Below are 24,716 nucleotides of genomic sequence, written 5' to 3' on the forward strand. Positions count from 1 at the left end.
CCCTTCCCACCACCCCCAGGTCACCCCTCAGCACAGCCTTTGCTTCACCCTGCATTTCCCATCCAACAGTCCTCCGTGGTCGCAACTGTGTCCTCTCAGGGAGAAACAGGGGTCCTGCTGGACATGGTCACCATCATGCCCACTCTCCAGGCAGGAGAGATCATGCATCACCCATTGTCCCCACCACAGCCTGGCCTGGCTCCTAGATCATCCCTGCCAAGTAGGGTGGGAGGAAGAACCCCACAGTGCCCAGCAAGCAGACCATGATGAACATCCAGAGGAAGATGCGGTCGATCATCATAGCCACATACTTCCAGTCCTCCTTCACCTGTGAAACAGAGAAGGGCTGTGAGTGTGGGCAGAGGGTTCAGACCTCATTTGTGAGGACCCTTGGAGTTGGGAGACCACCTGGGACTTCCTTGCCTCAGGGCAAGGAGATGATCTATGTCATGGGAAATCCCTCTAGGAACCTTCAGCTGACCCTGTGGGCTTGGGCATCTCCCAAGAGGTGGCCGTTGGTCTTTGTCCTGGCTTTGGGTTCTCAGCAGCCAGGGAACTAACTGAGGGTCCCAGCACTGACACCCCACCCACCCCAACCATGGAGAAATAAGGGGAAGGAGGCAGCACTCAGGGTGGAGCACCCTGCTCTGTTCCCCAAGGGCAGGACAGCACAGGCAGGAGAGGGTCCTCCAATGTCCCTGCATCCAGAAAGGACAGGAGCTGGAGGAACCCTCAGCTGACCTTGTGGACTGGGCATCTCCCAGGAGGTGGTTGCTCATCTTCTTCCTGGATTTAAGTCCTCAGCATCCAGAAAACCAACTGAGGCTCCTAGCACTGACCTGTGGCAATGCCAGCGACGAGCAGTGTGAGCAATCTGACAGTGCAGGCCTAGAGCCTGACATGGTGGTAGGCCATGTTCAGCATAAATGCAGAGTTAGCTAGCAGTGGAGCAAAACAGTGCTGTGCCTGCAGCATGTAACTAAAACAAGACACTGGTAGCTATAAACATGGACAGTTATCTTGGGACAACAGGACATGCACCTGCATCAACAACCTTGTTGTGTCATTAGTAGTTGGACCAATAATCTGTAATAGTGCAATGTGTGGTCACTCATAGGGAACCAATGGAGCTATGCCAACGAGGCTCTCCGAGTTTATATAAGTTGTAGCAGTTGCCTTGCTACGCACTTCTGCCTTTCCTGTCTCCTGTTTCTTCTACACTTTACAGTGCTATACTTGCACTACAGGCCTGCTCCATAGGCCTGCACCTCAGGCCTGCACCATAGGCCTGCAACACTGGAACAATAAAGGAACAATACTCGATCACATTGGTCAGCCGTATTGATTCCTATCTCCGTCGCCCCATTACTGACCCTCTTGATGCAGGAATGGGGGGCAGGAGGCAGCAATCAAGAGTGGGGGAACCCCCTCAGGCCCTAGCCCTTGAGGGCCCCCACTCACCGAGAAGTCAGTGTCCTCTGCTCGCAAGTGGTCTGCAATGTAGTGGACTCCTTCCAGGGCCTTCAGGATGCTGGGGGACAACATCAGCCTTCCACTTGAGCCCACCTCCTCCTCCTCCTTCCCCTTGGGGGACACTCGGGGGGCTGAGCCCCCTGATGCCTTCCTAGCTTGACGCCCACAATTGTAGCGGCATTGGGCGGCCTGGCCATGGGAACCCGCCTGGGGCATGTGACCGGGGTATGTCTTCTCCTCTTCTTCCTCTTCCTCTTCTTCTTCCTCCTCCTCCCACTTGTTGTCCATGTCGGTCTCCAGCCAGCAGCGGGAGGTGCTGAGCTGCATTCCCGGGAGGTCGTACTGCCCCACAGCAGCCCCCTCGGGAGGGGCAGTGCCGGAGGTCTCTTCATGAAGAGCCAGCGAGGGATGAAGTCGAGGAAGAAGCTCCGCACCCAGCGGGGCATGGTGTGGGTGCTGGGGGAGCGGTGGTGGACGTTGAGGACAAAGACAGTGATGATGATGGAGAGCGTGACGAAGATCATGGTGAAGAGGAGGTACTCGCCGATGAGGGGGATGACCAGCAAGGTGGAGGGGATGATCTCTGTGATCAGCAGCAGGAAGATGGTGAGGGACAGCAGGACTGAGATGCAGAGGGTGATCTTCTCCCCACAGTCGGAGGGCAGGTAGAAGACCAGCACCGTCAGGCAGGAGATGAGCAGGCAGGGGATAATGAGGTTGATGGTGTAGAAGAGCAGGAGGTGGCGGATGACGAAGAAGGTGATGTCGGGGTAGATCTCGCTGCAGCAGTCGTACTTCTTGGAGGTGTAGGTGCCGATGGCGTTTATGATGGCCCACTCGCCGCTCTCCCAGTAATCCTTGAGGTCCACCTGGTGATCCATGTTCTCCAGGTTGATCTTAGCCTTGTCGTAGGTCCAGGAGCCGAACTTCATCTTGCAGTTCTGCTGGTCAAAGGGAAAGTAGGTGACGTCGATGCTGCAGGAGCTCTTGTAGATGGCAGGGGGCACCCACTGCACCATCCCCGTGGAGAATAGGTGAGCTTTTGTCATGTGGGTCACAGCAAACTCCCCATCAGCACTGCAGGTGTGAACAGAGATGAGAATTACAGGACCACAGGGTGTTAGGGGTTGGAAGAGACCTCCAGAGATCAAGTCCAAGCCCCCTACCAGAGCAGGACCATAGAATCTAGCACAGGTCACACAGGAGCACATCCAGATGGGTCTGGAAAGTCTCCAGAGAAGGAGACTCCACAGCCTCTCTGGGCAGCCTGCTCCAGTGCTCTGTGACCCTCCCAGTGAAGAAGTTCCTCCTCGTGTTGAGGCGGAACCTCCTGTGCTGCAGTTTCTATCCATTGCCCCTTGTCCTATCACAGGGTGCGAGTGAGCAGAGCCTGTCCCCTCCTTCTTGACCCCCAGCCCTCAGGTATTTATAGACATTTATTAAATCCCCTTTCAGTCTTCTCTTCTCCAGATTAAAAAGCCAGAAGTTCAGAACACGAGGCTGCTTCCCAAGAAATATGGCCAGGAGCTCCCTCAACACCCAGGACTGGTGTGAGGCTGATCTGAGGCCACGGCCCCATTGTACATCCCTGCACAGTATTAGGTTCACCCTCCTGGGAATCAATCACCCAGCGTGTGGAGATGGAGATGGGTGTGGAGAATGAGCACTGGACTTGGGGAGATGCATGCAAGTGGATTGAGATCCTTACCAATAGGGTGGAATGTGGGGCAGGAAGCCCATACAGGCTGTAATGGGTTGGGGCAAACCCCCTCCCCACCACAGGGCAGAAACAACGACTCAGACAAACGGATTGCAAAAGTGATGGAAAGTTTAAATAGAAAAACAATTTAAAAACAAACACCAATGAAAGCTTTACAGAGAACCACAAGCACCGTGACAAAGAGAGAGATCCCAGAACATACCCAAGAACATCCCATCCCCACCTGGGGGTACACCCAAACACCCCCAGGGCTCTTCCCTCCCCCCCCCCCAACCCAGCCTTGGGCCTGGGCAGGCCCAAGGGAGGTGGCTCATGCCATTTTACCTAGGCTGCAGCTGGGGACAAAAGAGGAAGTGGAGACCCCACATGGGCATTTTATAGGGGAGCAGGGCATTATGGGAAATGGAATACCTGCCTGTGACCACCCCCCTGGGCTGGGCCCACCTGTAAGGACCTCCCAGGAGTGTTCTGTGCAGTGGCATCTGGGCCAGCACCCAGCCTAAACCACCACATGCCACCCCTTATTCCATACCATAATCCCTGCACCCAGAACATATCATCAAATTAGAACTCTTCTGATGACATATCTAGCAACAGTCCAGGTCTTCATCTGGGCGTCCTTCCACAAAGTCTCTCATTCAGGCTCAAGTACCAGTCCATTCCAGTTCTTCTTCCTCATATGATGGAACCTCCAAGCGACACAGTCATTCTCCTGCAGTGTGAATTCCTTGTGGACTCGTTGGGACATCCTGGTCACCTGGCAATACCTCACAACTTCTCAGCCGAGCCTTTGTTTGCTTTTACAGTTACTCAGCGGCTTTTTTCCACCCCTGGGGCAAGCCGGTCGGAGCAACGACTGCTTTTCTCCATCCCTCCAGGGAGCCTCAGCCGACCGCTTCCAGCTGCGGTCCGAAGCTACACAAATGCACATCGCAGGCGCAACACAGGCACATCGCCGGCACATCGCCCCCCCCGGGGGGTTCACGCACCGAGGCATCACCGCACCGATTCACAGCCTTCCCCCGGCAGAGGGGGCGGCTGCAGCACAACTCGCTGAGAAGAGAAGAGGCGGAGCCAGGTGCTTGGCGCCATTCTCGGAGCATGTCCGAAAACACCAGGGAAAGTTTTACAGCTGCCGCCACCGTTTGAACGCAGCCCGGCTCGGCGGTGCCGTCGCCGCTTGAACGCAGCTGGCCCGGCCCCCGCCGTCTCTGTCGCCGCGATGCAGAGTCCAAGTCACCTCCACCTGTAGGACGACGGAGATTGGGAACCAATACGTCTGACCAATGTGATCGAGTATTGTTCCTTTATTGTTCCAGTGTTGCAGGCCGATGGTGCAGGCCTGAGGTGCAGGCCTATGGAACAGGCCTGTAGTGCAAGTATAGCACGGTAAAGTGTAGAAGAAACAGGAGACAGGAAAGGCAGAAGAAGTGCGTAGCAAGGCAACTGCTACGACTTATATAAACTTGGAGTGCCTCGTTGGCACAGGTCCATTGGTTCCCTATGAGTGACCACACATTGCACTATTACAGATTATTGGTCCAACTACTAATAACACAATGAGGTTGTTGATGCAGGCGCATATCCTGTTGTCCCAAGATAACTGTCCATGTTTATAGCTACCAGTGTTTTGTTTTAGTTACATGCTGCAGGCACAGCACTGTTTTGCTCCACTGCTAGCTAACTCTGCATTTATGGCCTACCACCATGTCAGGCTCAAGGCCTGCACTGCCAGATTGCTCACACTGCTCGTCGCTGGCATTGCCACAAATCCCCCTTTTGGTTTTTGTGAGCAATCTGGTCATGGGAGTTCTTCTCATCCCATACAAGATGCTACTGCAAACACAGAAGCAAGCAAGGTAAAGCTAAGCTGTGTAGCAAAAGCAAGAGTTCTGTAGTGCAGCATGTCTAACAGACTGATGTAACCCATACAAGGCACAAAGCTTAAGTTGAACTACTTACAATGCTCTACAGAGCTGGCATAATACATGGTCAAAGATAACAAACATTGTAAAGAAGAACTTAGATCTTAACAGTTCCGATCTTTACATTTCACTCCTCTTATTGACAGAGAAGACTTGATTATGCCTGAATGCATTGCACACAGAGATTGAGGCAAAAATGCAATCCTTAGCACTGTCTTTTGCGATCTGCTTTAGGATTATGTTGCATCTTTATTTTCTCTAGGATGGTCAAAAATCATGAATTGTTTAATGGTAGCAAGATTTCTTTAATCTGTAAAGGTAGATCTGGCCAGGCTCTAGCTTCACAGACAGAAAACTTGCAGGCAAGCAGCAAGAGCAAAAAGAGCTTCATTGCATTGCCCAATATAAAATTACACTGAATAATGTGTTTTTGCTCATCCTAGTAATTCTGATCTCTTAATGTTCACACAACAGTAAAGCAGTCACAACACTCAGTTATAAGTTAGATGTTTCCTGTTGACATCTTGGATTATCGTGACCGTCGTTGAGGTCAGTGCTAAGCAGGTTTGCTGATTGTCATTTTCATGACATTTGTGCCATGTTCGTGCTGTCTTGCAGTGAGAGGGTTACAGCATATTGCAAAGTTGATGTTTCTAGGGTTACAACACTTTCTAGGGTTACAACATTTTCTAGGGTTACAGCATTTCTAGGGTTGCCATGAGCTAATTTTTGCTATGGGGCATTCTCTCTTTTCCCCCTTTTTTTTTTTTTTTTTTTTTTTTTTTTGTTAATAATCTCTACTAAGCAAAATGTAAAGATGAAACTCTATCCTCTAGGATGTCTACATTCAGAGGCACACTTAGTTAACAAGAGAGAATACAAAGTTATCAAGCAACCACAATATTCAATCCTAATTCACATGATGCTGTGGTACATTCTTCTGAGTGATGCTGTTTGATCCCAGATGATCATAGCAGTTGTTGTGATCGATGTTCGACTGCATGGGAAATGCTGTGTCCTCGTGATCTTGATTCTTCCGCCGTTGTTTGTTGCGATGATTGTAGTTACCAGAAAAGAAGGCTCGAGGTGACCTGATCGTGGCCATCCAGTATCTGAAGAGAGCCTACAAGAATGCTGGGGAGGGACATCCTAGCATGTCAGGAAATGACAGGACTAGGGAGAATGGAACAAGGCTGGGGATGGGAAGATTCAGGCTGGATGTGAAGAAGAAATTCTTCACTGTGAAAGTGGTGAAGCCCTGGAATGGGTTGCCCAAGGAGATGGCCGAGGCCCCATGCCTGGAAGTGTTTAAGACCAGGCTGGACGAGGCTCTAGCCTGCCTGATCCAGTGTGAGATGTCCCTGCCCATGGCAGTGGTTGGAACTAAATGATCCTTGTGGTCCTTTCCAACCTTGACTCATTCCACGAGTCTATGACTCCACAGATTTTCTAACTAATTTTGAGTGTTTTTTGTTTGTTTTAAATGTGAGCTATTTTTAAATTTGTAATTAATTTTTTGCTTCATTTCTCTAATATTTTGAAATCTACTTTCAATAAATCTATTTCATTTTTGTTTGATTTCATTACATGGATTTATGGTTTTTTTTATTATTTTTAACATGTTTGCAATTGTTTTTATTTAATTTTTTAATTTATTTTCATTTCAATTTTGATTTTGCAAATTATTTTTATAGTTTTTTCTTTTTAATTCTAACTTGAGTTGTTTCACGCTTTATGCTGAATGTATTTCTTTTATTATTTTGTTTCTTTTTGTTATTTTATTTAATTTTTAGTTATTATTTTCTATTGTGAATTTATTATTTTGATATGTTTAATATTTTGACTTTTAATCTAGTTCTTTTGTTTAATCTTTAATTAATTTCAATTTTTGTTTTTAAATTTATTTCTATACTGTTTTAATGTGGTTTTTTCTTCATTGCATTTTATGATTTTTTTTTATCTGCACTTTTTAATTATTTTTTGTTAACTTTTTTCTTTGTTAATTTTAATCTATTTTTTATATATATTTTATTCAATTAATTTTTGTTATTTTGTATTTTAATTTTTCTTTGTTCTTTAAATTTTTATTATTATTTTTAACTTACTTTTTGTCATTTTTAATTTATTTCTTTTTTACCTTCTTTATTATAATTTTTATTTTCTTATTGTAATTTTTTAATCTGTATTTTAATTTGTTATTCTAATCAATTTTTTCTTTTTCAATTTCTTTTATTTTTGTAATTTCTATTTTTTCTTTTTATCTAGTGTTTAATCTTTTGGTTTTTATCTTATATTATTTATTATAATTATTTTTTATTTTGCATGTTTGTTTTATTTAATCTATTTTCTATTTTAATTTTAATTTTTTTTATTACATTTTTTAACCTTTTCTATTAATTCTTTTTTATTATAATTTTTAATTTTAATTTTATCAACTTTTTCTTTGTATAATTTTTTGGTTGTTTTAATCTAATAGTCTTGATAATCCTTATTTTCATTTTTTTGCTAACAATTCTTATGTCTTTTTTTTTTTTTGTTAATAGCTATTCTGTGTTAGTAATCCTTATGATTTTTCAGTGTGTAATATTTGTTTTTAATATTTTATTTTCATCGTTGCTTTTCTTTTTTATTACTATTCTGTTATTTAGCACTCCATGTTTTGTATCCAGAGTTTTTGTGCTTTTGTTATATATTTCTATGGTTTTTTGTTTACTTTTTTTTTTCTTTTTTTATTTTTTGTATTTTTTTCTAGTCTATGTCTAAGAAGGAAATATAAAGACATTACCTTAGCTAAGGAATACTTTTTTTTTTTTTAAATGAATACCTATTTACTACAAGTCTTAACTATATTACATGGAGCTCCTTTGAAATGCCATGGCACACAAATAAGAAGGTTCGAACCAAAAGAAATCTTACAATGTGAACTCATTACTAAGTACTTACACCTTACTACAATTACTATGTACTAGGTATCTGTAAAAACCAAATGCTTACCATTCATTATGCTTACCAGGAAAACTTAGCAAATATCTAAATAACAAATCTCTTAAGGACATTGCAATCAGAAATGAAGAAATTAGCACTGTAACTTTAAATCAGAGCAGAGCTTTGGTTGGCAAGAGTAGTACTAGAAAATCCTCCTTTTTCTGGGGGTGGGGGTAAGGGTGGGTGGCTAGCAAGGTGTGACCCAGTTGCTATTGTTTCTGTATTAGGGTCTTAACGACTTGCAGCCTATCGTGTCTGAACGACCATTGTTCTACCCATACTGGATTATGTGTTTTCCATTTTAATTTGAGGGTTGGTTGCTGACTAGTAGCCACTACAAAGAAGGAACGGTAACAAGTTTTGCTCCTAGTTGACTTAAGGCATATCAGCCCAATAGAGCAACTGGAAGGGTTAACATGTATGGTCTTACAGTGATTGATTTGCTGTAGTTAAAAGCTAATTGCACTGGCTCTTTGCTAACCCAGGTTGTTTGGATACCTTTTAAACACATGACTTCAAAATTTGCCATGAGCAATGGCTAGTGACCATTCCATTTATGACTAGGTATAATGATGACATCGTCTCCAGTATCCATAATAATTGAAAATTGTATAATTTGTCCACAAGGGTGTCTGACAGATAAAATCTGTTCCAGTTTTCTCTTTTGGATTTTTAGGGCTAATGAGGTATTAGGCATATCGGTGGAACCTGAGCCTTCTTGCCCTTGGATTCTGTTATAAGTTTTAGGCACTCGGGACTCAGATGGTATTAGCTGAGCAATTTCTGTCCCAACAAGAGTGCTAACAGGAGAGGCAATGGTATAGAGCATAATTTTCATAGCCCAGTCATAATCAGAATGTATTGAACCAGGAATTATAAGAATGCCCTGTCTAAAAGTAGACATCTGCCAATTAACAGAGCAGAGGTCTGTGACCCAAAGGACCATGCCAATTAAACTCGACAGCGCTTTGTGGATTCAAAAGGAGATATGCGGCTGTTGTCAGGTCCGCTGTGCGCTGCCAGAGGGGGCTGGGGGGGGGAAGGTGGAGGGGAAGGTGGGGGGCGCGGTCCAAGGACCCTGGTTTGGTGTCGTCGTGCGGGGTATGTTCACGCTGCAGGAGCAGCTTCTGCGACGGTCTCGAGTAAAATGATTAGATTTGTGACCCTTTCGAGTCTGTCCAACAGTCAGACACTTTAAGGTACCTAGGTTTCTCACAGGCACAATGATTTCAGGACTGCTTCTATGGCCGTGGCTAGATACATTGCTGCTTGTCGATGCCTTCATTCGTTGTGGTCCTGCAGTCATGAGGCAGTGGCACCTGTTGATAAAATGCTGAGAACCTGTTTAGTTTCTTCATTAGCATTGTCAAATTCCAAAATATCCACATTTCTACCTTCATATCGTGAGTCAGGTCTGAATTAGTATTGAATGCCGTATGTAAGGGATGGTATTGACAAAGGAACCAAGTGTCCCTGTTAGACCCTGCTCAGTAATAAGAAACACAGGATCAGAGTTATTGTCCTGGATGGTGGACCACCCTTTGATCACTACATCCTGACTTAATTGCAAAACCTTGTCAGGAAGCTGCAGTTGTTGATAAGATCTGGCAAAGATCTCGCCCCAATGAGATGGCTAATGGTGACACCTCGTAGAGTCTGCTGGCTGCCGGGGCATGGCTTCTCAGGCATTTGCAAGTGAATTGTCAGTTAATTGAGGAGTTGCAAGGGCTAAGACGGTGTGACTTTCAAGTCTGCTTGCTGCTGAAACTCAGACAGCACTGTCTTACGATGTAACTTTTTTGTTGCAATCAGAATACCATCTATAGACTTATAGATGTCACAAGTCTATGTCACAATGAGTCTATCTAAGTGGGAAGAGAGTGCCTTGAGGATTCAAGCATGCCTTCAGGCTACCCATTGATATCGGTGGGTGGAGTCTGCCTTAATCGATGACTCAGTAGATGCAGACTTTGTTAAGTCCTCCGAGTGTGAGCAAATTGTAAAGAAAACGATCCTTCAAATGAATGGGGACTGAGAGTTGGGAGGCCAGGTTGTAAGGCACCCATCTCCTCCATGATCGCTCTCAGACCTCGTAATAAACACCATTTGCTGACATACGTGTGTCAAAAGGGATTAACAAATGTGTTGAAAACAACTAATTGATTACAGCAGTTGTGTATCCTGACTGTAGCCCATAGGTAGCTATGGCTTGTCTAGCTCCTGTTAAAGAACATTAGTCAGTTCAGATTACCATAGTCATTGTTAGCCTTCTCCATCTGTGACTACATTTCCCACAATACCTTTCCACCAGCTCAGCGGGACAGTTCCCTGTCCCTCCCACCTCCCGATCGCCCCATCGGGACTCAATTGAAATCTCCGTCCGAGTGCTGATAATTCTGCTAATGACTGGAATGTAGGGGGCGGGGGGGGGGGGGGGGTGTAGCCGGTGAAACTGCTGGGAGGAAGGGGCCGCTGGGTGGCCGTTCTTGCCGCTACCGTGGGGGTGGCTGTTGCCGGGGCCGCTGTTGTCGGTGGTGCGTCTGTCGATGCCGCTTGATCGGAGCCGCCGGTACTCGCGGGGGCCATGGGGGTTCGCGGGAGGCGTCGCCAGGAGAACTGCCAGAGCGTGGGGTGCCGTTGAGGTGGGCGCTGCCGGGCCGAGGGCTGCCGGAGTGAGCGCTGCCGGGCTGAGCGCTGCCGGGGTGGTGGGGGCCACCATCGGGGCGGCCGGGGCTCGAGGCGGGGCGGGGGTGCAAAAATGCCGTGATCGCGAGCCTGCAAGCGCTTCAGGAGTTCTAGGGCAGAGTTTGCACTGTCCGGCTTCTAAGCTCAAGCCATCGCTGGCGGTATCAGGAAGATATTCATGAAGGGGATGGAAAACGCCGAGCCGCAGGTTTCGCCGCCCCCGCCCTTTTTTTTTTTTTTTTTTTTTTTTTTAATGGGTTTCTCCGCTGGGCGCGGGCGGCTGTGCTGGTGTGCTAATAAACACGGTGTGCTTGCCAAGATGGCGGAGGTGGCGTCTCCTTTGTCTAATTCTTAATGCGTAGCGACCTCCATTTTGATTTCGCGCGCCTTATCAGTTCGATCAGGATTCGCTTCTGCCGCTATTGACGTGGCAGGAGCAGATTTTTCCGCGCAAAAGGACGGTAATAGAGAGCCGCGATTCGTGTAGAAGGAGTAGCGGGCAATTGAAATTGAGGAGGATGCTGACGGAGCGGCAGACGATGTGCAAGGAGAGACGGGGGGGGGCGGAGGGCGGGGAGTGCCGTCCGAGTCTCTCTTTCTCGTCTCGGTTAGAACCAAACGCCGCAGCAGCTGAACCGGGAGTAGCCTGCTCTGCTTTTTTCGATTGCAATGTCCGTGACGATCCGTCACACGGTGCTATAGCGAAAAGCTGCTTTTTTAAGCATTTAGCACCTCATCCCACAGCTGGGCTGCAATTTCGTCCCATGCTTCGGAAGTAAAAGCTTAATTGCCGTGGGGATGACTCTGGGTACAGGCTAATAGCCCTTTTACGATCCCAGAATTGCCAGTAATACCTCTCACGGAGAGGATAGGTGGAAGGCGTTTAGCACAGCCTCTTCTGTGGTGGCGTGCTTCCCCTTGCCTCTCCCCGGTCGCTCACCGGGCCAGGGTGAGATTCACTTCCTTTGTGAGCGCGTGCTGCTAATTTTCCAGCAGCGGGGCAGTGCTGTCCGACCGGCTTTCCGTACCGCTCGGAAGTACCTCTGTGTGCTGAGTCGATCAGTATGGTACTCCGAGGATCCCTTGTCCATGAGTTCAGGTTTATTCGGGCGCTAGATGTAGGACGACGGAGATTGGGAACCAATACGGCTGACCAATATGATCGAATATTGTTCCTTTATTGTTCCAGTGTTGCAGGCCTGAGGTGCAGGCCTATGGAGCAGGCCTGTAGTGCAAGTATAGCACGGTAAAGTGTAGAAGAAACAGGAGACAGGAAAGGCAGAAGAAGAAGTGCGTAGCAAGGCAACTGCTGACTTAGAGAATGACACACAAGAGACTCAGTAAGTTTCTTGTATTATGCTTCTATTCTGGCGCGCCTGACACAGGTAGAATCATTTCAAAAGACCTGTGTGTCTTCAGAGAGTTTTGGGCAAGCTTTTATACAAAAAGTTATCTGTCTATAATGACAGGGGTCCAGATGCTTCCTATCTATACAAAGCTTATCTATCCAGATGCTTCCTATCTATACAAAGCTTATCTATCCAGATGCTTCCTATCTATACAAAGCTTATCTATCTAAAAGAGCAGAAGTATACATATCATGTAGGTGTCCTTTATCTTATACAAAAGATCATCTTGTCCAAGACTAACAGAAGTAAATCACTGAAAAATCCTGCTATTCCTTATCTATCCAAAGGCTGTCTGCCAACCCCTCTCCCCCTCCCTGCATTCCAGCATTTCAGCTAACAAGCGGAAAATTCTTATCAACTCTGTTGTTCTGTTAATGAGACTTTTCTGTTCATCAATTCCCCCCTTTCTTACAGCCAAGAGTATATTCCTATACTATATTTTCTTAAAATAATGTCGTGTTTCCAGCTCATGCCTGAGTTTATAATTTTTATACTTATGGTAGGATTCTACACTACTCTTTCCAGTACACATAATTATCTCAATCAAAACTAGCAGTAATATTATTAATAAAACAATCATTACAATTCCCAGCAACAACTGTTTAAGCCAGCGTATATTGGGCATCCATGAGGTTAACTCTTCCCAGAGGTCTGATAATCCATATGATGTATCATCCTTGCTTACCTCATGTAATACTTTTCCCTGTTCCCATATATTTTGTACATCAGTTTTAATTTGTCCTGATCTATCTACATAGGTGCAACAAGTGGTGTTTATCAGGGTACACACCCCTCCCATTTCAGCTGTAATAATATCCAAAGCCAGCCTGTTTTGTAGTGACACACTGCTCGCAGACTTAACTTCCACCTGCAGATTCTGCACTGCATCAGCTGCTGAATTAGCAATGACTTCCATTGTAGCTGATATATTTACTATTGCTTTTTCAAGTTGTGCAACGCCTAATGCAGGGAACAATGCTCGAACAAAACTGTGATATCCAGTATTGTATCTGACAAGGGGATTTGCTGTCCTTCTGTGTCTTCTCCAAAGAGTTCTCCAATATCCTCTAGGCAGGATCTCATGATGGACAGTGATTTGTGGGGTTAAGTAGCCTGCAGTGCAAACTCCTGTCCATTTTGGGGGTAAGCTTTTTCTGGCATGCCCATCCCCACATAACCACCAATATCCATAAGGGAGTAAGCAATTAGTGTGACTTAATAGGGCGACACCAGCCCCTACAACATCCAGCCTGCTTTCTTTAGAAGAGGTACAGCCATTTCCCTGAACCCATGGATTGGCACCTGAGACTTCTCCAGGGGAGGAGTAATTCCAGCTGCAGCCCAACCCTGTTAAATTTCGCCATCCTACCTTATTTTCACTACTTTCATTACTTTCTACAAAAAGGGTTCGTGAAGGATCTACAATTAATAAGTCAAACTTTGTACCCAAGCTTTCTGAGCTATCTTTCCCATGCTGACAATTGTGGAAGTTACTATCAGATGTAGTCACCCAGTCTGATGGCCCCCATGTCCAATTCATTGAGGCTACCCCAAATAAAGGGGTCCTCATTTGGCCTCGAGGAAGTTCAGTGCATATCCAACAGTTAGAAAGATTAGTTTGCAAAGCCAATTCTTGACTAACATTTAAGTACATATTGCCTTCCCATCCTTCAATAGTATTAACCAACAAACAAATCACGATTATCGATACAGCTTGAGCTTCAGGGGTCCCTGAGATTCGAGTTTCCATTCTCTTGCTGAAGTCTTCTTGACTCTGGTGTGGTGAATCCAAGCAGCTTGTTCCTTGATTTTGATGGCTGTGAAGGATGTCAATAACACCTGATATGGTCCGGTCCACTTGGGCTCCAGAGGGTTTTCTGAAAGAGATCTCACATAGACATAATCTCCAGGTTCCACATCATGGACTGGTCTGTCTAACCCTCTCACATTGGTTCCAATCACCTGTTTGTTAACAATGCTCAGGTTCTTATAAATTTGCTGAACATACTTGTTCAACATTTCCTCTCTAAATTGCCCTGGTTCAGAAGGGTCCATAGTTCCTACTACATAAGGTCTTCCAAACAGGATTTCAAATGGGCTCAACCCTTCCTTTATTCTTTGCTTAGTTCGAATTCGCAACAGGGCAATTGGTAATGCTTGTGGCCAAGGAAGGTTTGCTTCCTGTCCAATTTTTACTATCTGGTTTTTGATTAAATGGTTCATTTTCTCCACTTGCCCACTCGAATGTGGATTGTAGGGGGTGTGGAGTTGCCAATCAATCCCTAAAATTTTGCTCACCTGTTGTACCACCTTGGCCACAAAATGAGGTCCCCTGTCTGAGGAAATAGCAGCAGGTACCCCAAAACGAGGTATTATTTCTTGTAACACTGCCTTAGTAACCTCCCATGCTTTGTTTGTGCGACAGGGAAATGCTTCTGGCCAACCAGAGAAGGTGTCAGTGAGTACCAACAGGTACCTGTATCCCCCCTTTCTTGGGAGCTCAGTAAAATCAATTTGCCATTGCTGTCCTGGATAATTTCCTCTGCTAATTTGTCCCAGTCTAATTCCTCTTCTTACTTTGGGGTTAGCCTTAAGACACACCTCACATTGCCGGGTTACCTGTTCGACCGTGGTGTATAATTTCCGTGCTATACACTCCTGAACCAATTTTCGATACAGGGCTTCTGCTCCCCAGTGAGTCTTTGCATGTTCCATCTGAACAAAAGCCCAGAGAAGGTTCGTGGGAATGATTAATCTCCCATCCAGTGTCCTGGCCCAGCCCTTTCCTGTCCTATTCCCCAAAAGGTCTTTAATTAATTTCTGATCCTCTGTGCTATACACAGGTTCTGGCTCTTTTTGCTCAATTGACAGTTTACCATCTGGGATCAAAACAAACTCTGACACCTTTCTCCCCTCCCTGGCCACCCTTTTAGCTGTTTCATCTGCCAGTCTGTTACCTATTTCTTGACCAGTATTCCCTTTTTGGTGTGCTTTGCAGTGCATTATGGCTACTTTGCTTGGCTTCTGCACTGCTTCTAGCAGCCTCAGTATTTCTTCTGCATGTTTAATACCTTTTCCTTGAGATGTCAACAGTCCTCTTTCTTTCCAAATGGCTCCATGGGCATGTACCACCCCAAAGGCATACTTGGAGTCAGTCCATATGTTTGCACTTTTCCCTCGGGAAAGCTCAAGAGCTCTGGTGAGTGCTATTATCTCTGCCTTTTGAGCGGAGGTGTTACTTGGTAGGGCTTCTGCCTCGATTACCTCTTCTCCTGTAGTTACAGCGTACCCAGCTTTTCTTTCTCCCTGGATCACAAAACTGCTTCCATCGGTGTACCAATTATGGTCTGCCTTTTCTAGGGGTTCTTCCTTCAGGTCAGGTCTGCTGGAATAAGTGGCCTCAATTGTTTCCAAACAATCATGAATAACTCGTTCTCCATCACCACCCTGGAGGAAAGAGGCTGAATTGACAAAGTTAGCAACTTTAATTTCTACATCATCCTGCTCTACTAGGATGGCTTGGTATTTAAGAAATCATTGTGGAGACAGCCAGTGTCCTCCCTTGGCTTCTAGAACAGCAGAGATGGTGTGTGATACTAGGACTGTGATCTTCTGCCCCATTGTGAACTTTCGAGACTCTTGAATGTTGATTGCAACTGCTGCCACAGCCCTCAGGCATCCTGGCCATCCCTTGCTTACCTCATCCAGTTGTTTAGAGAGGTATGCCACCGCCCTTCGGTAGGGTCCTAAGGTTTGTGCTAGGACTCCGAGTGCTATCCCTTGGCTTTCATGGGAATACAATAAAAAAGGTTTAGTGACATCAGGTAGGCCTAGTGCTGGTGCCCTCATCAATTCCTTCTTTAAGGTACGGAAAGCTTGTTCAGCTTCTCCATTCCATTGCAAGTCCTTATCAGTCTCTTTCAATAATTCATAGAGGGGTTTCACAAGCAGGCCATAATTATAAATCCACAACCGGCACCACCCTGTCATTCCCAAAAAGGTTTGGAGTGCCTTTACTGTGTTTGGAAGTGGAATAGAACAGATGGCCTCCTTTCTTTCAGGGCCCAGCACTCGTTGTCCTGCTGTTAATTCATATCCCAAGTAGGTTACTTGCTGCTGTACTATTTGGGCCTTCTGCGGGGAAACTCGGTACCCATGAAGTCCCAGGAAATTCAGCATACTCACAGTCCAGCTTTCACATTCCGCTCTGGTCTGGGTGGCCAGCAGGATGTCATCTACATACTGTAGCAGAGCTCCATTGCCTTCTGGCCTGTTCCACTTCTCTAATTCTTTTGCGAGCTGATTTCCAAAGACAGTAGGGCTGTTCTTAAATCCTTGGGGCAAGACTGTCCAAGTTAATTGACACTTTCGGTTAGTTTCTGGGTTCTCCCATTCAAAGGCAAACAGTGGCTGGCTCTCAGGGGCCAGGGGTAAACAGAAAAAGGCATCCTTTAGATCCAAGACGGTAAACCATTCTAATTCTGTTCTCAATTGAGTCAAGAGGGTATATGGGTTTGCCACCACAGGATGGATATCCTTTGTTATTTTATTTATAGCCCTTAGGTCCTGCACTAACCGATACCCTCCAGCTGCTTTCCTTACAGGTAAAATTGGAGTATTGTAAGCTGATTCACACTCTGTTATCAGCCCATACTTTAAGAATTTTTCTACAATAGGCAAAACTCCTTCCCTATCTTCTTTCCTTAAAGGATATTGTTTTAATCTAACAGGTTGAGCTCCAGGCTTAAGATCTATTATCACAGGTAGGGCATTTTTGGCCCTTCCCGGCTGCTCAGTGTCCCAAACCCCAGGATATACTTGATCTTTTATGCTTTCTTTTATTCCGTTTTTCTCTTGTTGAGGGCTCATTAATGCAAGACTTAAAACCTCAACCAACTGTTCCTCCCTTACTCTGAATTCTACCTTCCCCTTATTAAATTTAATTTCAGCTCCCAATGCTTCCAACAAATCCCTCCCCAGCAATGACTTTGGGGCATTTGGCATATATAAAAACTTATGTAAGCCCCAAGTTTTACCATATTTATATTTAAGAGGTTTAAAAAAATATGCCTTCTCAGTTTGACCTGTAGCCCCTACCACAGAAACATAGCTCTCATCCAGAGGCAGCAGTGCTTGATTTAAGACTGAAAAGGTTGCTCCTGTGTCAACTAGGAATTCCAGTTTATTTTCTTGTTCCCCTAGCTTCATTATAACCAGAGGATCTGCTAGGGTATTTATAGTCTCCTCCGGTCCTCCCTAATCATCCTCTTCTAGTTGTGCCTGTATTCTGTTTTTCTTTTTCCTCTCTGGACATTCTCTTTTCCAGTGTCCCTTCTTTCTACAAATCGCACACTGATCCTTTTCCAACCGCACTCTATTAGTCCCTTTAGTCTTCTTACTTTCCTGCAACGCTGCTACCAACATTCTCTTCTCTTTTCTCCTACTTTCTTCTTCCCTGTTAGAAAATACTCTCCATGCTACATCCAAAAGTGCCTCTAAATCCCTTCCCTGCGGGGGTGACAACTTTTGCAGCTTCTTTCTGATATCACTAGCAGATTGGCCAATAAATAGGGATACCAGTTGTTGTATACCTACTTCTGATCCGGGGTCAAGAGAGGTGTTTTTCCTCATTACTTCCCTCAGCTTATCCAAGAATTCTGAGGGTGATTCACCAGGTCCTTGTCTGACTGAGTATAACACAGACCAGTTAATTGCTTTCGGAATGGCTTTTTCTATTCCCCTGGCTACAAACTCCCGGTATTCCTCCAATCTAGTCCTTTGCAGCGCATTGTTTGTATTCCATTCCGGATTTTGGAGTGGAAATACATCTCCAATGTTTGCCCCCCCTCCCCGGGTTTGAATTCTTTCTGTTGCAAGCTCCAATCCATGTTTTTCAATTAATTGTTTCTCTGTTTCAGTCATTTGTTCTAATAATAACTGGATATCGTCCCAGTCTGGATTGTGCTGCCTAACCATGAATCGAAAATGTGTAGCTGTCCCTGTGGGATCGTTACGATAATTTTTAGCCTTTTCTCTCCAACTATCCAAATCATGACTTGTAAAAGGCACCTTAATCCAGACTGGGTCCCCCTCAGGCCCTACTGCTTGTCGCAGGGGGCTTGAATGAGTACCTGGGAAGCCGGGGCATTTGCTTGCTGTCCTCGGGTCCTTCTTGCCACTGGGCTTCCCTGAGCGTAGCTCTGGGAACTTACTCCAGTATCACTATCTGAATTGCTGCCACTCCCAAAACCTCCGACATTATTTTCCGAACTCTCTGTCACTACCTCTTGCAATTTTCCTGGAGATTGATAAAATTCAGGCAGGTCTTTTATTTCCTCAAGTTTAAGACACCTCTGCCCTATACTACACGCAGAGCAACACCTTTTCAACTGTGTCTGCTTCTTATTCTTGGCCTTGTTTTCTTTTTCAAGGGCCAAAACCATTGGATCTGAGGGAGCTCTAACACCACAGTCCCTTTGAAACTCCGGATGCTCTCGGAGATAGAAAAACATATCAGCATATATTGTCTCATCCCATTTCTTTTCTCTTCTTAAAAACAACATCAATTGCAGTAAAGTATCATACTCCAGACTCCCATTTACAGGCCATTTCTCTCCACCATCTAATTTATATAATGGCCACCACCGGGTACAAAATTTAATTAGAGTCTTTTGATTTGTTGACCCTCCTGGGGGGCCTCCAATTTCCCCCCAGTGGGCAAGTATACAACCAAGTGGGCTATGTCTTGGGATCTCACTACTTTGTCTCCCTCCCATTTTACACAATACAACACAGTACTTTCTTTTTACAGCACACAGAACACAAAACAAATACAAATACAACTACAACAATAATGACCGGTCCTTAGCACACAGTTATTGGCCACACACACTCAGCCACACATTCAAAACCTCTCGTACTTTATGTTCTTTAGGGACCCTCTTGGCCCCTCGCACACTTAAACGGTACTAATAATTCCCTTTGGGACCCCCCTGGTCCCACACTACAGACAATGTTCATGATACATAAACAATGCCTATAGTTACCTTTGGGACCCCCCTGGTCCCAACCCAAGAGCTCTTTTACCTAGGGGTGCAATAAATGCCTCTCTCCCGCGCAGGGCGTCCCCTCGCGACTTACGGAGCTACCCCTTTCATAGAAGCATACCTTCTCTGTGCTGGCAGTCTTGTCTGTTCCTGCAGCGATCTGATGAGCAGCGGAGCTCTCCTCGAGAATTTCTCGGCGGGCCCTGAGAGGTCCGGCTCCTCAGCAGGTCCTGCAGCCAAACAGAGTCGTCCTGCCGCGGTCGCCAAATTGACTTAGAGAATGACACACAAGAGACTCAGTAAGTTTCTTGTATTATGCTTCTATTCTGGCGCACCTGACACAGGTAGAATCATTTCAAAAGACCTGTGTGTCTTCAGAGAGTTTTGGGCAAGCTTTTATACAAAAAGTTATCTGTCTATAATGACAGGGGTCCAGATGCTTCCTATCTATACAAAGCTTATCTATCCAGATGCTTCCTATCTATACAAAGCTTATCTATCTAAAAGAGCAGAAGTATACATATCATGTAGGTGTCCTTTATCTTATACAAAAGATCATCTTGTCCAAGACTAACAGAAGTAAATCACTGAAAAATCCTGCTATTCCTTATCTATCCAAAGGCTGTCTGCCAACCCCTCTCCCCCTCCCTGCATTCCAGCATTTCAGCTAACAAGCAGAAAATTCTTATCAACTCTGTTGTTCTGTTAATGAGACTTTTCTGTTCATCACTGCTACGACTTATATAAACTTGGAGTGCCTCGTTGGCACAGGTCCATTGGTTCCCTATGAGTGACCACACATTGCACTATTATAGATTATTGGTCCAACTACTAATGACACAACAAGGTTGTTGATGCAGGTGCATGTCCTGTTGTCCCAAGATAACTGTCCATGTTTATAGCTACCAGTGTCTTGTTTTAGTTACATGCTGCAGGCACAGCACTGTTTTGCTACACTGCTAGCTAACTCTGCATTTATGGCCTACCACCATGTCAGGCTCTAGGCCTGCACTGCCAGATTGCTCACACTGCTCATCGCTGGCATTGCCACATCCACCCCCTCAGGTTTCGGAAGCTGTCGCTCGCCCGCTCGCCACGGGAGGCCATCCCCCACAGCGGCCGCGGGCCGACCCTGCTCTGCTTGCCGCTGCCCCTCCTCCGCTGCGCTCCCTGCTGCTCGTCGCTCCACAGAGAATAAGGAGGAGAAGGCAGGTCTCGCCTTCTTAGGCTAGTTGAGCATTCTTAAGCCGCCCTGGGCAGAAAGTCACAGAAAGAGCCACCCATCGCTGTTCCCAAGCAACACGAGGGACTTCCATGCTATCAGCCACGCACCAGGAGTCCTTCTGCAGTCCAGAGGAGAGTTCACATGGTCGCCCCGGCAACAAAACTTGAGCCCCCAACTTGCAAACCCAAACCGACGCCCAGAACTAAATTTAAGCTCTCCATCTTTTGCAATCGATCTGCAGAGTGGGCACAACAGCCAGCCCCACGTTGGTGCGCCAAAATGTAATGGGTTGGGGCAAACCCCCTCCCCACCACAGGGCAGAAACAACGACTCAGACAAACGGATTGCAAAAGTGATGGAAAGTTTAAATAGAAAAACAATTTAAAAACAAACACCAATGAAAGCTTTACAGAGAACCACAAGCACCGTGACAAAGAGAGAGATCCCAGAATATACCCAAGAACATCCCATCCCCACCTGGGGGTACACCCAAACCCCCCCAGGGCTCTTTCCTCCCCCCCCCAACCCAGCCTTGGGCCTGGGCAGGCCCAAGGGAGGCAGCTCACGCCATTTTACCTAGGCTGCAGCTGGGGACAAAAGAGGAAGTGAAGACCCCGCATGGGCATTTTATAGGGGAGCAGGGCATTATGGGAAATGGAATACCTGCCTGTGACCACCCCCCTGGGCTGGGCCCACCCGTAAGGACCTCCCAGGTGTGTTCTGTGCAGTGGCATCTGGACCAGCACCCAGCCTAAACCACCACACAGGCTGACAGCATCAGGGAGAGGGGAGGGGACGATGGGATCGGTTGCAGGGATGGGACGGCTGGGATGAGCTGTAGGGATGGACTGGGCTGGGCTGGACTGGGGGAGCTGGCCCTGGACATGCCCCATGTTGGCAGCATCACTCACTTGTTGTAGAGCACAATATCAGGGATCCAGATCATCTCTGATGGCACCCGGATGGAAGTGACATTGTCAAATTCTGCTGGGTCCCAGCGCAGTTTGTAGTCACTCCACTCCTGGAGGGAGACACAGACGGAAAGGCATCTGGTGGCCCTGGGTCTGATGGCACCAAGCTGTCCATTGCCCCCTTCCTCCCTCTTCTGGCAGCATCCCCCAAAGGAACAGCACTGTGCAGATGCCACCAAAGCCCCCCAGGGCAGAATCTTTCTGTGCCCTTCTTGACACTCTTCTGCCCTTGCCCAACAGAGGGAACAAGCTCCTACCTGCTTCAGCCAGATGTTTGTGGTCATCATCTGGTTCTTCTCGTCCTGCGGTAGGAAGGGAGGGAGAGATGAGAGGGGAGAGAGCCCAAGGGTTTGCATTGCCCCCCACGCTGCTGCTTTCACTTCCTGCCCTCTGCCTCTGGGTTCAGCTGCTGGCAGACACTGGTTCCAGCACAAGCCCAAGGAAACCCTGTGTTTGATCCCCCGCTACCTGATCACTAGATGGCATCAAGAAACAGCTGGCTCCAGCCTGCAGCCCTGGCCACAGGGAGAGATGAATCATAGATAGGTGGACAGGTTGATAGCTGGACAGATAGATAAGTAAATAGGTGTTCAGTTTTGGGCCACTCACTCCCAGAAGGACACTGAGGAGATGGAGCATGTCCAAGGAAGGGCAATGAAGCTGGTGAAGGGTCTGGAGCACAAATCTTGTGAGGAGTGGCTGATGTAGTTCAGCCTGGATAAAGGGGGGCCAGGGGAGAGACCTCACTCTCTACAACTCCCTGAAAGGAGGTTGGAATGAGATGGGTGTTGGTCTCTTCTCCCAGGGAAGAAGTGGTAGGACAAGAGGGAATGGCCTCAAGTTGTTCCAGGGGAGGTTTAGGTTGGACATCAAGAACAATTTCTTCTTTGAGAGGGTTGTCAAGGCCTGGAACAGGCTGCCCAGGGCAGTGGCAGAGTCCCTGTCCCTGCAGGGGCTGAAACGCTGTGTAGCTATGGTGTGGATGGACATGATTCAGTGGTGACTTGGCAGTGCTGTGTTAACAGTTGGACTTGATCCTGAAGGTCTCTTCAGTTCTATGCCAGGTGATAGATGGGAGGGTTGCTAGGTGGGCAGATGGCTGGGCAGACAGGGGTGTGTGTAAATGAACATGCATGGGAGGAATAAGTGAGAGATGGATGGGGCACACAAGACCAGAGGTGCCCTGGGGCAGGTAGATGGTGGATTAGGATGTGGCAGGGATGGACACCTGCATTTGTCCTTGATGCTCTCCTGCTGTCAGGCAAAAGGAGGGTTTGGGATGGAAAGCAGGGATGCAGCCCTCCCCCTGCTCACTGGAGGGAGGCAGAGTGAGTGTTTCATCACCTGCTGGAGACAGCCAGGACTTTGCTGGTGCCTGAACCCAACCCACCAAGTATCCCCAGGCTCTCTGCTCTGGCAGAGCAGCAGGACCAAGTGGCAAACCCCACGTGGGACTGGGATCTCTACCGCTGGGCTACCCACCACGTCGATCAGCTGCGCGATGGAGAGCCCAAACTTCACGATGACCACGTTGGAGGTGTTGGGCACTGGCCGCGACCAGCGGTTGTAGCCGGTGAAGAGGTGCTTGAAGAGATGTTCCTCGGCGTGCCCGTGGGGCTCCTCCTGCAGGCAGGAGGCTGAGGGGAGATGGTGGGGATAGGGTGGAGGAGAACATGTTGGCACTCCCTTCCACACCCCTGCACCCCACTCCTTTTTTCCCGGGCAGCAGGGAGCGGTGCAAAGTCAACCTCGTGGAGCAAATCCCACTCTCGAGTGTCTGAGCCCTCCAGCTGCTCTCCAGCTGTGCCCTCCAGCTGCTTTTACTGGTGCTGCGTGGTTCAGCTCGGCAAGGCAGAGGCTGACCCAGTCCTCGAGCTGGAGGTAGGGCTGGGGAGGAGGACAATGCTCTTTGCTCCGCCCAGAGATCACTGGTGTTGGTCTTTGGTGCTAACAGCTTACAGTGCATTGCTCCACTCATCCTTGCTCACTGCAGAGCTCCATAAATTTCCACCAGCAAGTCGATGGAGGCCAAGAGAGGGAGGGAAGGAGGGAGCGGGGGAGGGCTCTGAGCAGCCAAGGGCAGCCAAAGAGACCCTGCATGGGTGACTGCCTTAAAGAGGGATGGGTGTAGGGCCCCACAGCATGCTCCATGCCCCATGCAAGCTCTCCCTGCTGAGCAGCAAGCCCGGAAAGGTCTCCTTCTTGTTGTATTCTGGGCAGGGGTTGAGGGTCTGGAGGTGTTGAGGGTGGGCTGGTTGCAAGTGAAGGTACAAATAAGAAGCCCAGCTCGTATAAGCTATTGAGTGGAGGGGCTAGAAGCAGAATGTTTTTTGGGCCAACATTTCTAGCTTGCACAGGATAGATCTGGGGTCCCAGAAATGCATCTCCTGGAGGGAGATGACCCAGAATGGACCCAGACCCAGATCCAGATGAGGTGTTTGGGTGGTGTCAAGCTGTTCTGCAAGGAGCCCCATTGTAGCACGGGGCATGGTGGAGGACACCATACTAGAGTGGAGATTGGGAATGATCAGAGACCTCCTGGGGATAAACTGGGAGAGAGCTGTTTTTCCATGCACAAGCACCACAGCCCCCTTGGCTTCCCCTCCCCTCTCCCCAGCTTCACCCTCCTCAGAACCCCAGTGGGTGACAGCAGGGAAAGCCAGAGCTGCCCTTACCCGCCTGGAAGGTGAGGGAGCACCACAAGATGAGGGGGATGAAGCCACAGGACAGCTGCCCCATGCTCCCTGTACTTGGTATCCCCTCTGGACCTCCTCCCTGGAGCAGTTTCCAAAGCTCCCCCAGGAGCAATGAGCTGAGAAGGTGGTGGGAGAAGAGGCTCAGCAGGGAAAGCCACCGTAGGAGACTTCCAGTGGAGTATCCTGTGTGTCCCCACCACTAGTGAGTGCTGGAGGAGCCATGGATGGAGCAGGATGTAGGCTGGGAGAACCCCTGCAGGGACATAGCTGAGCCAGGGTGGGTGGTGGTTCAAGATGCTCTACCAAGCCACCTGCCCCAGATTTCATTCCTGGAAAGACAGCAGAGGGTAGCACTGTCACCATGATGCCACCACTGCACAGGTCTGGGAGGGGATGGTCCCACTGCAGTCCCCTCAAAGCCACCCCCAGCTGCAAGCAGGGCTTGGAGCTGATTCCCTGTGGCAGAGTCAAGGGGAAATGTTGCCAGAGCATCTGCTCCCTGCTTCACAAGTGCTCCTCAGACAGGCAGGGCATGGAGCTGGGCAATGCCAGTCAGGACCCTATGAGTCAAAGCTATGAGG

General features: G+C 47.5%; 2 protein-coding genes across 4 annotated transcripts; both read right to left on the reverse strand.

The window, feature by feature from the left end:
- Positions 1 to 98: 98 nt before the first annotated feature.
- On the reverse strand, positions 99 to 24,359 carry CHRNA2 (cholinergic receptor nicotinic alpha 2 subunit). The gene is given in 7 exon segments (XM_068143035.1): positions 99 to 328; positions 1,462 to 1,844; positions 1,847 to 2,550; positions 21,380 to 21,489; positions 21,697 to 21,741; positions 22,922 to 23,076; positions 24,115 to 24,359. Coding segments are annotated over 7 exon segments (1,587 nt in total). The 5' UTR covers positions 24,179 to 24,359; the 3' UTR covers positions 99 to 202.
- Positions 12,135 to 19,965, reverse strand: LOC137443384 (endogenous retrovirus group V member 2 Env polyprotein-like). Of its 3 annotated transcripts, none has more exons than XM_068143034.1 (2): positions 19,365 to 19,965; positions 12,135 to 14,085 (listed from the first exon to the last, which is right to left on the reverse strand). In XM_068143034.1, the coding sequence occupies exon 2, from the start codon at positions 13,945 to 13,947 to the stop codon at positions 12,631 to 12,633; it is 1,317 nt and encodes a 438-aa protein (XP_067999135.1). In that variant the 5' UTR covers positions 13,948 to 14,085; positions 19,365 to 19,965; the 3' UTR covers positions 12,135 to 12,630. The 3 variants fall into 3 exon arrangements, with proteins under 3 accessions (XP_067999135.1, XP_067999133.1, XP_067999134.1); XM_068143032.1 differs by having other exon boundaries at positions 18,329 to 19,965; XM_068143033.1 differs by lacking the exon at positions 19,365 to 19,965 and adding an exon at positions 14,817 to 15,144.
- Positions 24,360 to 24,716: the final 357 nt, after the last annotated feature.

Source organism: Melanerpes formicivorus, unplaced genomic scaffold (assembly GCF_026170545.1).
Source record: "Melanerpes formicivorus ecotype bairdi unplaced genomic scaffold, bMelFor1.0.p_v2 SCAF_9, whole genome shotgun sequence".
NCBI lineage: Eukaryota > Metazoa > Chordata > Aves > Piciformes > Picidae > Melanerpes > Melanerpes formicivorus.